The sequence below is a fragment of the Myzus persicae genome, unplaced genomic scaffold (assembly GCF_001856785.1).
Source record: "Myzus persicae strain clone G006 unplaced genomic scaffold, MPER_G0061.0, whole genome shotgun sequence".
NCBI lineage: Eukaryota > Metazoa > Arthropoda > Insecta > Hemiptera > Aphididae > Myzus > Myzus persicae.
The window spans coordinates 43,615-58,566 of NW_019103774.1; the positions used below are offsets into that span (position 1 = coordinate 43,615).

Sequence of the window (14,952 nt, forward strand, 5' to 3'; positions counted from 1 at the left end):
TGTTTATTGCAATTTTTGTTTTTTTTTTTCTATAAATATCTTACCTTTTCAGATAATACCTATGTATATGGTATACCTACTCGTACGTCTTGTAAGACTTCTGAAAATATACTAAATACTTTATTGCGATTATAACAGTATGGTTATAATACCATATACCTATAGGTACCCAACATTTTAATTGTTGATTTCCATATTGCATATTTTATTGTATAATAAAAGAAGTAGGCACCTAATATAACTTATTAGGTTTACGAATAAAACAAAACTTATATCAAACATTTTTTCATCATTTGTATAAGAAATAAATAAGTAATAACTAAAGAATGCTCAATATGATACTCTAATGTGTACTAATATACTTAAATATACAAATTGTAAGCTGGCCAATATATAAGTACGTATACTTTAAGTAAGCATTTTTTTTATTTTATCTAGTGTCCACTCCGGTGAATTTTTCAATCTGATATTTGATCACATGACTATTATAGTTTATCTGCAGATTAATCAAAACATGGAATATAGACGTATCTTAATTAATTAATAATACCTATTACCTGTCCTACTTATTATAGGTACTTCACAGTTCACACTAGTCTACGAGTATACAGTAAAGTGGCTCTAGAGATTTTGATGTGGGGGCTAAGTCATAAATTTTTTGAAAACTTTGATAGTACATGTTTTTTTTTTAAATTTTGTTTTTAACAACACACAATTTTTCAGAAATACGTGCTTGGAGGAGGTGGCCCCTAGCCCCCTACCTGGAATCATCCCTATATTTATATTATAAACTGTATAAGTAGTTCGATCATGAACTTATCGTATTATTTATTCTTTTTGGCTCAAATGCTCAATAGCTGTGGGACCAGGGGGGGGGGGTGTAATCTGTTTTGTAGAAATTTAAAATAAATTTATTGGTAATATCGTCAAATAGCTAGCGGTCAAATATCCTTAGGCGGTCCATCTACAGCACGCTAACATGACAACTGGACAACCCGCTCCTGATATTATCTATACTGCACTAGCCATTTTATGGGTCAAATAAATTTACAACGAAATTGAATATGCTCTTTCATGGAAGTGATGTACTCTGTTAATGCCTTTTTAAATCACAAATGTTCATGAATATTTTTAAAATTGATTTATATGAACACGGTTATTATATGAAAATATTTTTATTAAATCAAACTAAAACTAAATATAAAATGGAGGTATGTGTTATACCTTTGTTTTGTTTTTTACTGCCAGCATTCAGAAACCGAGTGACTATAACCAAACCCGGTTTATCGTTAGTTTCTTGGGGGTTTCTGACCAAACAAAAATGTTTGTTCCCACAAAAACGAAAATATGTTTGATTTTATTTTCTCTCAAATCTAGTTTTTCTTGAATTATACTTGTAGAATAATTTTGAATTATCCAGGTGGCACCCCGACTACGAGGAGGTGGTTCTCATTTAAATTATAATGGTGTTCTACAATCGACAGTAGCCACTAGCCAGTAGGTACCTAATAAATTGAAAAAAAAGTATCAAGGTAAAATATATTTAAAAACTACAAAATTAAATAAAATTCTAATGATTTATATCCCCGTTTCATTAATTAAAAGTTAAAACATTATCGTCATCAACATAAATAGTTGCAGTTTTGACAAAATAGCGAGACTATGAAATATATATTTGTACCGGATTTGTATACAAAATCAAATTTAAAACCATCAATAATTAAAATCATTGGTTTTCCGTGTTTACTATTTATAAATTCCATTTAAAAAAATATATATTAAGTATTTACTTTCAATTTGCACAAATGTATACAGAGTACATACCTATTATGAGTGTAATGTATGATATATACACGTTGTCATCGCTAACTACGCGCCCGATAGTGTACAGTACACAAATAATGTTTTTTTTTTAGAAAAAGTGTGATTTTCATTAGATATTAAACTGATAAAAAATCTATTTATATCATTTTATAACACACGTTTCGCATATTATAATTCTAACTCCACATTCGTGGTAATATACGAATTTACTATAGATTGTACAACTGTATACTATCTATACTCTATACAAAGTATAATATTTTTTTTCATTGTTACAGCATCAACTGCAAGTATCAACTTGTATTAGCTTACAATAATAGAGTATATGTATAGTTATAAATTAAAATTAAATTAAGTCATACATTTCAATTTTTTTTTTAAAAGGTCATTATGTTTCGTGCATCAGCATAGGGTCCTATAGCTTCGTATAGATTGTCTAGAATTTTCCATTCTTTTCTGACCTCCGTGAAGATTTGACACTTAAGTATAATATTATACACAAGATATACAGACAATACATTAATACATTCCTGATCCTAGCAACATAATATAATATAAGATATGATAATGAAAACGGTTTCGTAACAATTACTTTGAATATTCTAGGAACCACGAACGATATTAACAGTCATTTTAATTGGAATACATTTTTTTTTTATTTGAAATATGGTCCGCAAATGAATTTTATATTGCATTTTTCTATCTAAAATATGCTTTGTATAACTAAAAACCTCACTAGTTTTTCTTTGTTATGAACCGACAATTAATAAAACATTTAAATTTCTCTCATCATCATGCATATACCTATCAAAGAAGTTAAATATTCTGGGTCAACTGTTTTTTTCACGTATTTTCAAGCTCAAAGTATTTTAGGATTCGTTTTATATTAAATTGGGTTCCCTCTAGAAAAGTACCATAACAAGATTTTGTAGGGATTTAAAAAGTGTACAAAGCATCGTATAGGTTTTGAATACTTCTCAATTACTTGTTAGTTTGAAAAAGGTTATTTTATTCTAATATTATACACGGGTTTGTGCTATATGTACAAAGCTCTTGTGAAATAGATACATATTTAATTTACTGTTTATGGTACATATATAGTGCTATAAAGTAGTTAGTATGCGTACAAACGACAAGGTGTCATAAATACATTTTAAATTCAATCAAATAGAACTTGAATAAAATATGTCATTAAAAACTTTTAACATGTTTTACAAAATAATATTTTCATTTTTTTCTAATATTTACTTTATTATTTTTAATATGCTCGTTTTAAGTTTGTTTGAAGTATGGATTTGCCATAAGATCAAACACTTCAAAATATTTTTATTTCTATTTGATTCGTAGCTTATAAACATTGTTATCGTTCAACAATTACTTGAAATGACATGAAAATAATATACATCATTAAATAGATTATTGACTCCTCAGTCCGTTAAATAAAAATTATCAATCCTGATTTTATTTAGAATTAAAGTTTTTCAAACGGTATAAATAGGTAGGTTTTAAGGGATTGCCAGTTATAAATACTGTATTTCTGCAGTAGGTATGTTAAATATAATTTAAGGCGTTAAAAATGGATGTTTGTCAGTTTTCACGTACTCTTACTAATCAGTTTGCAAAGGTAAGCATTTAAAATGAAAAACATCTAAACCGGAGTTAGTTGTTAAGTGATCGTTAAGCATTTTAAGTTATAATTAATATAACTTATAAGTTAATAATTATATAATAAGCAATATATATTTATATACCTATAATCTGTATATTAAACTATTATATTTTAACCGAACGTATTATTTTTTGAACTAACTGAAAAGAGCTAGGTAAGTATACGCAATGGATACTTTAACTAGTTAACTAGTTAAGTTAAAAAGTTAAAAAAGTGACTGTATTAACTAGTTAACATCTCTACATTTGTTTGGTTTGCTGAAATATTTATCATTTAGTACAATATTTTTGGATCAGTATTATTGTTTGCAATAAGTTATATTTAAATAACCTCATGATTCGAAATATACTCGTATATATTATGTAAGTATTTAATTATTTGTATTGTAAATTATAAGTTTTAGTAGTTCATAATAATATAATATATTATATTTGAAAAAAAAATTGAATTCTATGAATATTTTAATGATTTAACTGTTGCAAGCTTACATACTTTAAAGTTGTACTTCTAAAGTTATAACACCTACCAATTGTTATATTTATAGTATTGTTATACGACCATTGGTTTTATATAATTCAACTGTTATCACTCTTTTAGGTAACCAAAAGCTAGGAAAAAATGAATAGAAGCAAGTTTCAGAACATTTTTACCCTGTCAAATTGTTGTTTCCGTCTCAAAGTCACAGGAGAATTAAAGACTTTTTGAAGCATGAAAGGACAAGGTAACTTCATTTTATATTCACTTTTAAACAATGTTTGCATGAGTTATAGGCTTAAAATTCTCATCAGACTTCTGGGTATAGTTTGTTTATTTACTAATAGATCTTGACGCGCTTATAAAATCAAACGTTTATGTAAATGTCATACATAATAGAGATATTTTTTTTGGAGACTTTGATTACCATTTGGTGACGCATAATCTAAGACACAATATGTAATTTAGTGGCTCGGCGAATACGTTTCTCGCGGGATTCGAATTACCTCTGCACCCTGCGTGATCTCAAAAATGATGTGTATTCTTGGCAAACCAATTTCGGCGAAAGCTAAAAGCTCAACAAGTTGAATGTAGAACTATGAGATGAAATAGTGTTATAACTGTTATCGATAACTTATTTATAATGATCCTCATCAATGATTTTTGCATTGTGACATAATACATTTTAATTTGCTTATGCTTACTTAACGATATCAGCTTCACTAAACTGTTCGGTATGAATAATGAAAAACCGAGGAACTGTTTTCTGTTACATAGTAGTAGTTAGTCATTAATTGGGTCATTGATAAAGGTCACTGTAATGGATGTGTTAAATTTAAATTTAATGATAAATCATCATAGCATACGAAAAACAATCGGAGACGGTCTGTCAACGGCTTTATTTCTAAGGATATTTTATTATACCTACATTAATTTTTTATTAGTGACATACTGACATGGTTGGTTGAACGAATTGTTGTAAAAAACAAATGGCATAACATATTATATTAAATAATTATGGTGATTATTTTAACATTATTTCATATAATATACTACTATAGCTGTTATTAGCGTATACGTCAATATTGATGTACCATAAAATGACATGTATAGGTTTATCGTATTATAGCTAAAAATTAATTTTAGTATTTGGGAAATTTCGTTGTGTATAGTAAATTAGTAAATAATAAGGTAGTCACTATATGCGTAATAGTTTTTGAATTAAAATAATCTAACTATAGTTGTTTGATGAAAAATCTATATTTTTTGTTTAAATATTTAATTTAAAATTTAAAATTTAAAATTTGAACTTCATCAGATGTATATAAAATGAAACTGAGCTAATTTTAAACAGAGAGAATTAAATACTTTTTGTCGATGTGTCTCTCATTTAGGACTTTCTATAAACAGTCTAAACCTAGCTCAATGTAATGTTATTTCCTTCTCCAAGTTACACACCTACTCCTATTCTGTCTTCCTATTTTCTCAGTGGACTACAATTAGAATCTGTAACCCGCATTAAAGATCTAGGCTGTAAGTTATCAGTAAATCTTAGTTTTAGTCCTCTCTTCGATATAATTGTAAATAGAGCACTAAAATTCTCAGATTTATTGTATCCTTTGCACGAATTTATTTTAGCCAGCTAGGTGCCTCTCCCGTTCCTAATATTTTTGCGTTGTTCGTCTATTGCTGGAATACGGATCAGTCAGTAGTTTGGTACTCTTACATAACCCAGGACCTCGTCCGAAATATATTTTTCTGCCGCGCTCTTTTATAATGAATATTCAGCACCAACTCCTTGACATGGCTCTATGGCTGATAAGAAAGATTCTTATCATTCCTACCCTAGCCTCTCGCCGTGATAAAGACATAAAGTAGACTGATGTTAAATGGGTTTCTGACCTTACTTTGCTGTCATATCATGTAGAGCGCCTTTCTATTCTTCTAGAAATCAACCCGAATTCCACGTGCTGGTACATAAAGTATCATATTAGCCTAATCAAACCTTGAATACTGAACTACTGATAACTTTAAATCCTCATTTCAAACTTGAATATCTTCATTAACTAAAGATACCTACCTTAGTTTTCTATGTTTTTGCTTAACTATACTAACATATCATTTGTATTATTAGTAACTAGCTTTGTTTCTGTGTATTAATTTATAATATACCTATAGGCTATAGTTATATATCATTTTGTTAATTCTTATTCCTGTAAGTATACCACACTTTTCAACCATGTTAAATTTCCTTTGACGTTAACATTAAACAATAATATAATGAGGGTAAGAGCCAATAGATACTATTGAATGATTAAAATAGTACTTAGTATAATGGACAATTTTATGAATTTTTAAAAACACTTTCAATACTTCAGTTTATTTAGTTATTGTGACTCATCGTCCATCGAGTGTAATTATACAACGAAGATTTTATTATAATCTTGTTAAAATTATTGAAATACATTTTTTAGACAGACAGTAAAAACACAGTTGTTTATTTTAATATAAACATTTTATGTTGATTATCAATTTTTGTAATTTAAATGAATAAATACAAAAAAGTTTTCTCGTCAAAAAGTACGAGTTGAAAAGTATAGAAAAAAAATGTTTGGTTGAATTAAATTCATAAAAGTTAAAAATTATGAAAATTATCTTTTCAATTTTAGAATAAATTAATTATTCTTATTGTCTAATATGTTAATTAGTATTAAAACCACTTAAATGTGTAGGGTTGTGTTTACGATCAGAAAATTACGTTCAGACAATATTTAATATTACATTTTCCATCTTTAATATTGTAATTGTTTTTTTAACAAATGTTATTATACAATAAATTATTTTTACAGTCCGACCGTTGTTTATTTTTTTAGCACTACAAATATCTTTACGCGTACAATGTGGTTGTTCAACAATTAGAAAAAACTTGAAGAACACGGTTGTAGCATTTAGTTATTAGTTATTATTGTTATTAACAAAAATTCAGTTACGGGGATATTTGAAAGTAATAATATTAAAAACCATAAATGTAGATCGCAAGCTGCAACGTTATATTCTACATTATGCTACATCTGTATAGGGATAACAGTCGTGTTTCGCAATAGTGGAAATTAAACTGCTCAACATTTTCTCTATAACTACCTACGCTTACAAAGTGAAGTCCTAATTAATATGTCTTGTCTAATGTCTATTGTGTATCATCTGTGTTCCGATCTATTTGGTATTTGAAGTTTTTGCAAACAAAGAGTAAAAAATATGACAATGTATAACCTGCAATAGTTCTGCTTCATATATAGTGTTACAGTGTTATATATATATGCTATATGCATACATATATTTATTGAATTTTGAACTCGAATCCCACTATAATAGATTACAAAGTCGAGAAGACAATAATTTTATACTATATTTTAATATTTAATAGTTTCCAAAGGGGTCGAGATGATTTGAAAAATTGTTTTTGAGATCCATAGAAAAAAATAAAAAATCAAACTTCTAGGTATATTTATTTTGATGTAAAACATAATTTACATTGAAAAATTAATTAAATGTTTTACAAATATTAAAGTGAAATTTTATGGGTTTTTCATGATTAAAATTTTCATATCTACATTTATTTTTAACTGGAATTATTAAAAATATAATTTTATATCTTAATAATCAGAAAAGTGTCATCTCTTCTTGTCCTGAGCCAGTTTTTTAAAATTTGGTATTTTTGTAACTAACGTACGTAGTGTTTTCAAGGTAGCTATCAGATAATCTTGAATGAAATACAAAAAAAAGAACATTTTGGAGAACGTCATTTCATATAATATAATACCTATTTGTTGAGCCAAACGAAAGCTAATTTAATGGCTAATTTTTTACAGTTCATATAATTTTCGGAAATATGCTTTCTACTGAGTGCTTACCCCAACATTTTTCAGTAGGTGCAGTTTTATACAATTATATATCTTCAAAAAAATATTTTCTTACAAGTCAATATAATCTCCATTTGAAGCGGAGATGTTAGATTTCAACATTTCACATCTTTACGTCACTTAATTCACCCGTCGGAGAAACAAACTATTCGTAAGTATTTTTACTACAACTTTTAAGTCTTGTTGTAAATTCTTTCCAAAAATTTGACAAAAAACTTAAAAAAAACATTTCATTCTATTTCGACTTTTTATTTATTTTCACGTGCAGTTGAAAAATTGAATAGAATTCTTGATTCTCAATATCTCGTTGAAATGTCTCAAGCTTTTGGTGGAAAGCTGACACACATTTTATCATATAGGTATCGACAAAACTTTGATCGGAAACAGCAGTTATACATTTCGTAGTAATCGGAATCATAATAATTACACGAAATGCTTTGTAGGTACTCGGTTTTGCCAGTACACCCGGCAATCTAGTTGAAATGTTATCTCATATACAGGTACTGCAAATAATGCAGTGTACTATTATCGCTGTTTATTTTCGGAGTCGAGATCGCGCGGTAAAATGTTAATGCCGTATAACATTATAGAAGAATAGTGGTATCCGGGACGACTGGAGGGTTCATCAAGAGTACCTATATGCAATACAGGTATAAAATAAATTAAAAAATTTCGAGTCGAGGCAGCGGAGTCGGCGTCGGAGCTAGGGGAGGAGAAGGTAAACGGCGGCGGGGCTGGGGGGGGAGGGGTGTGGATGAATAGGAGGAGCTTCGTGGAGGACGCAAAACAGACAGCGCGTTATCGTTCGCCGCCGCCGCCGCCCGGTATGAATGAGCAGTATACAAACTAACCGTTTTATACGCGAGCCAACGTGCCGCCGACTCAGTGCAAGGCATGCGATTAACATGGTCACACAAACGGTACTGTCGTCAACGTGCGCAGCATTCGACGACGAATTCGTCAGCGGCGAATACTACCTCGGCACGCGTGTTCCGCACCAGGTAAGTGGTAACCATTATATTATAAATTTGACCCTCGTGTTTCATCTCACCCGCCCCGTAATATATATATATATATATATATTTTAATGGCTGACCGGAATATTCGACATTGTGTTAGATATTAATTATTCGCCCGACGGGCACGGTTTTGTAAAATACGTTTTGTTTGCAATTGAAAAATGTGTGCGATATTATAGTGCACTATATCGGAGAAATCCTGTTGGGTCGCCCCGACGAATTGTTCAATCGATATAACATTATAACCGCTGTGCGATCAAAATGTTGATTTATTTTCCATGAAATATATATTGTTGTTTTGACATTCTAATTTATACGCCGTGATTGTGTGGGTTGCTCCTCTCGATATCACGACGCCACCGATATCGTTTTTATTTCAATAAAGTGAAGCTCTCGTCGATTTCAAGAACGGATAATATTCAATACAAATATTTTTTTTCCGATTTCGTACCAACTATAAACGGCCAGTGCATGACGCACGTTTAAAAAAACATTAATTTATTATACTTACACTGCAGATTGGCGATAAAAACGCAGTTGGTGTCATTTATTAAATCGAGAGTTCTAATGTATGGCGTACACGTATAATTTTCAATTAAAATTCAAAGTTTATGTTTTAATTTAGTTTTTGAATAAATGTTTTTGTTTAAATATCGTATCTTATGAATGCGAATTTGTACCGATTTATTCTGTGTATATGCATAGGGATAACATGCACGATTAGCATATATTTATATGCATGAACGGACCAATGCGTCGTTTTTATTTTTGGATGATTAAACTTGTGATAAAATATATCTACAATTAAAATCAGATTTTGATCATAGAGTGATCGACGGTCGACAGTTTTTTTTAAATCCAATGATTTATTTCTTCATTGAAAAAAATTCTGATGGTTATAAAACCAGATTTCAAATTTAGATTCTTACCCAAAGTCATCATTTATCGATGATTAGTTGTTATTATTATGTAACATTGTTTTTTTTTGTTGGCATTCAAAAATATTTGATATCACATCAATTTAGATGAAATAAATGTCAAATGCAACATGTGTATTGCAATACTAAGTACCTATATAAAAGCATATGAACAACTTCAAATTTAAGTTGAAATTCTTGTATATATCATCAATTTAATATTTGTTTCTGTTAGCCTAAAAATTAGGTATCGAATTAATAAATGCAGGAATGCATTTAAAAATTAAAAGTTGTCAATTTAATTCATAAAGAATTTATAATATAATAGAATTGTTGTGCAATAAAAAACGTCTATAAAGAATAATTAAAATACATATGGTAAGTGATGCAAGCTACAAATCATCCGTTTTTCAAATATAAAAATAATATTACGTCTTCGCATATATTTATTTTGTATGAAATAAACTAGAGACTAAAATACTTATATTTATCATGATATAATTGTAAACTGAAATTGTTTTAAAGTTCTGTATACTCGTTGAAAATTTGAATTTATTATGATTATAACTGAAATCTTTGTAGACAATATAGTATACTTTACATATAAACTAATATTTTCTCTGAGCAAAATTATATTATTATTTAATTTCATTGCGATCAATAATTTTTAAATTTGAAACTAACATTTTTTCTTGTTTATTAATAATTATAACGATAATAATTATAAATATTTATCTATGAAGTAAAATAAATTCTTCAGTTATTGTAATTTAATTTTTTAAGGGTAAAAAAAAAATGTACAATGAAAGCAAAAATGGATATATTTATAATTTTATAATAATTATTTGTGCATACTTTTAAAGTTTCTTGTTTATCAAACTGTTTTTGTATTTTATCATTGTTCAATTTTATTAGAATAATTAATAGTGAATATATATAAATACATCTTGTGTGGGTGCATATTTGCATATTTAGAGAGTAGGTACGTTATGTCATTGCACGCTGTATTATTTTTATTGTAGTGAATAAAATGTGAATTTTCATAAAATTAAAAAATACTTGTGAAATGTATTTATTGTTATGAACAAATCAACTGTATAATCCACTATAATTCTATTTTATAGAAAATTACTATAATATTCAAAAAAGATTCCCGTAGTGTTTATTTTGCCCAAAACTTTTGGTAGTCGAAACATAGTATTTGGTTAATTACTATGTACAAACCACGTCTGATCAAAATTTAGTATATTACGTCATTTACGTAATGGCCCTCAAAAGTTAGGAGGCATGGACACATTTAAACAAAAACAAATGGTTATAGGTAAAATGTATATAACATTATTGAGTATGAAGTGAATATTGAATAATTTACCTAAAAGATATTATATAAACGTTCTTTAAATGTTGTTAAGTAATGCGCTGTTGTGCTTGTATTGCCTATTCATGACGCCGTCGTACACATTTTTAAATGTACAATTTTCGTCAGTAACGGATCGAGTATTCACGCAGGCTATTGGATAGAGGTGTATTATTAATTATTATTGGACGTATATAAATAGAAATTCAAAATATGATTTTAACCAGAGCTTAATTTGAAACAGAATATATGTTTTAATTGGAAGTTGATCAAAAGCATATGAAAAAAAAACTTTCGAAATTAATTCATATAATAGTTATGCAAATTATCATATAATTTTATAATGTAACAGTGAATTGTTTTTTATAATATACAAATTAATTTGTTACAATGTATCGATCAAAACCAAATACAAAATGTAGGTAGGTATTTAAAAATGATTTTAATTTATCATCTTTTGTAATTTAATATATGTAGATATTTTTCAGATTCATTTTAACTATGTTTTGTATGTGCTTTATTGGGTTTTTGATTACAGAAAGGACTTTTCGAAATTTTACGTATTTCTTTCTCAACAATTAAAAAACGTTGTATAATTTGATGTTTTTACTGTACATTATGTTAATTTTATTGAAAAATATTATATTTATTGTGTATTTAAATGTAAAATAGAAAGATCGCAATAAGTAGGATCATTGATTATAATACATGATAAGACAATAATATACAGATTCAATAAATAAATTTAAAATACGATCGCATAATATATATATTATGTACATTATACCTAATTTATATTACAAGAGACGCCAGCATAATAAATTATATTGTTATTTAAACTTTTGCACACAAATAGTTATTGGATTTAGTAATATAAAACTAAAGATACTGCGGATAATTTTAGATTTTGAGATAATATTAACTTATTATAATTTTATTTTATTACATCCGTGTAAGTTTATAGCATAGTTAATTTTTACTAGAATGCGACATTTTTCCATAATTTGTTCACGTGTCACATACTATCATAGCCATTGGACATTGTGTATAATATCGAACGGGGGAATCGCAATAATCCCATATTATAATACTGTATATCTATTTATATACATATGTTTATGTATATTTATAACTTTTGTTCTGATCTATATATATATATAAAACAATTAAAGTACATTTTTACGATTATTGATAGTACTAAATAGTAACTACCAAAAAGTAAAAATATTGAATGGAACTAAAGTTCCTTCATAGTTATACTTAGTTGCATTAATTGTCAGTTGCAAAATGAGTGTAGCAGTTTCTCACTAGCTAACTGCAATACCGGGAATAGCGTCTCTGGTTCAATGTGTCATCTACAGCAATAGTAATTATTAATAAGCTTCACAATGTACAATCTAATAATATGTATAAAATGTTATTATAAGGTAGGTAAAATGCGGAATATTATTTTTTTTTACAGTTCAAATTTTTAACAATGCAATTTGTATCAGTAATTAGTATAGGTTTAGCAGCTTACAAGTTATAATCAAAAAAACTTTTGAAACAAATTATCGTCAAGACTTAAGAGAAATTCGTTACGAAGGTATTATTATAATTTGTGAGCACAGGTTGGGGGGTTGAAAATATTTTGTACAAACTATACGAAAAAGGCAAAGGAAATAATTAATAAAACCACTCATATGGTACGTCTTACCTATATGCTATGATTATAATAATTAGGTATAAATGAATAATAAATAATAATATTAATACATGGCGATCGGTCCAACGCACTATGTGTGTTTCACAAGTAATTTGCAGGTTTACCAGTTTTTGGACACTGTATGAATATGTTTTTAAATATTCACCATATTGTATTATAATTCATATTATTAAGATTTTTGTTGCTCGAATAATTAGTTTACTGTAATTATAACGTTGACTACAAATGCACCATCGGCGAAACCAATTATAATCACAGTACCATACATTGACTGGGTATACAAATTGTTGTATATTATTTTGCGTGATATTGTGACTATTTCCGACGTTAATTACTATTTTATTTTTTCCATTAACCTGCCTTTAAAACGGCAACATATCCAACGATATTAGAAGACAATACGATAACAATGAAAAAACTTGGTAATGAATTGTTTAACTACCATTTGTTAAGACACAAACAATGTCGTAACATAACGTCGCAAGCACTAAATTTTATAAAAGGGTTGTATTAAGTTTTCTAATTTTTTAAAACATTTCACAAGCCTTGTTTAATTATGTTTTGTGAACAATTTTAACTATGAATTAATATACTACAGATCTCTTTATGTTTTATTTAGTGCTTTTAAGCTTTAGTACCTATATTATTTATGGATAAACAAAAAATTTCTACTCTTACAATCGCCTTATAAATGGAAAAATTGTTCACCTGGGTATGATATCTCGATACGACGTACGCGGTTTGGATGTGAGTTGGACGTATTACAGCTAACCCACCTGTTGACCAAACCATAACATGCTCTTATGGTAATTAGTAATTTTTTAAAAACCACGTACGAAAATCGAATTAAGCTTTATCCAACGTACATTTGCTCATAAACGTGAGATGTACCATTCGCCGAAAACGAACAGTAGCACGCGTGCAGTAAATCACGGGGTTTTAAAATCGTCGGAAGCATCCCGGCGTTTAATCTTTATGTAATAAGAGACGGCAATAGAGTAGGTAGGTGGATGTTATGTATACCTATAGGCTATAGGCGTGCATAACGATTACACGATATCATGCACGTTGTAATATACCACCTAGGTATAAAGCCGCGGAAAGAAAACAATAAAATGATTTCGAAAAGCAATTAACCGGCGGCGGCACGTCGACGAAAATGCATAATGCGAGCCGAATACGGTTTATCGCCGCCGTAATAATATATTAACAAAACCATGTGCGAGGGAATCCGTATCACAAGACCGTGGCCCGGGGTCGTTAATTCACGTTCTCCTACCGGCTGTTGATACGAGTGTAGTAGGTACCTATATATACAAGAAGATGTGGTGTCGGTAAGCTACATCGGATATGGCACACACACGCACACGCATACGTATTATAATATATTTAATTATGTTATTTTAACTCGTTAATTTGCCGTGTAACTACAATAATAATAATAACAAATGTATGGCGAACAATAATATTTATATTATATTCACTAGCTTATACCTACGTCCTACTATTACGACGCGAGGTGAAAAACCTCGGTCCCGAGTTTCCGACTAAATAACGAAATCGTATCGTTTAAAATTTACCACCGAGGTATTATAATAATAATAATAATAATAATAATAATACACTTTATCAATTGTTACAAATATACATACGTATATATATAACCGCGTGTAATAGGTATATAACGTATGCTAATAACGACGATAAAACTCGCGGCGCGTTCATCCGCGGTTTAACGTGTGGTCCGCTCGCGCACGTATCATCATTATTATTATTGTATTACTGTTGCCGAATTAGACAAATCCGTTTAACCGCGCTTAACGGCGGGCAGGTGCAGTATTATAATAATAATAATAATAATAATAATAATAATAATATAATATACACAATAACACTCGGCGAACCCCGGACAGAAGAATAAATTAGCCGACCATTGCGAAATACTATAACACGACCGCCCCCCCCCCCCCCAAGGCCGGAACACACGGAGCGACAATAGTGCCGCCGGATCTAATCCTATTAATTGCAGCAGGTCGACTGGCCGGTACACGACTGCACCGCCACTAC

The 14,952-nt window shown here is 29.0% G+C and overlaps 1 protein-coding gene across 1 annotated transcript in view; it reads left to right on the top strand.

The window, feature by feature from the left end:
• Positions 1 to 8,741: 8,741 nt before the first annotated feature.
• Positions 8,742 to 14,952, top strand: part of LOC111035248 (leucine-rich repeat-containing protein 15-like) — a 55,503-nt gene continuing 49,292 nt past the window's right edge. The window contains exon 1 of the mRNA XM_022316788.1: positions 8,742 to 8,888. Within this exon, the coding sequence (XP_022172480.1) occupies positions 8,782 to 8,888 (107 nt within the window). The 5' untranslated portion in view covers positions 8,742 to 8,781. The remainder of the gene's footprint in view (positions 8,889 to 14,952) is intronic.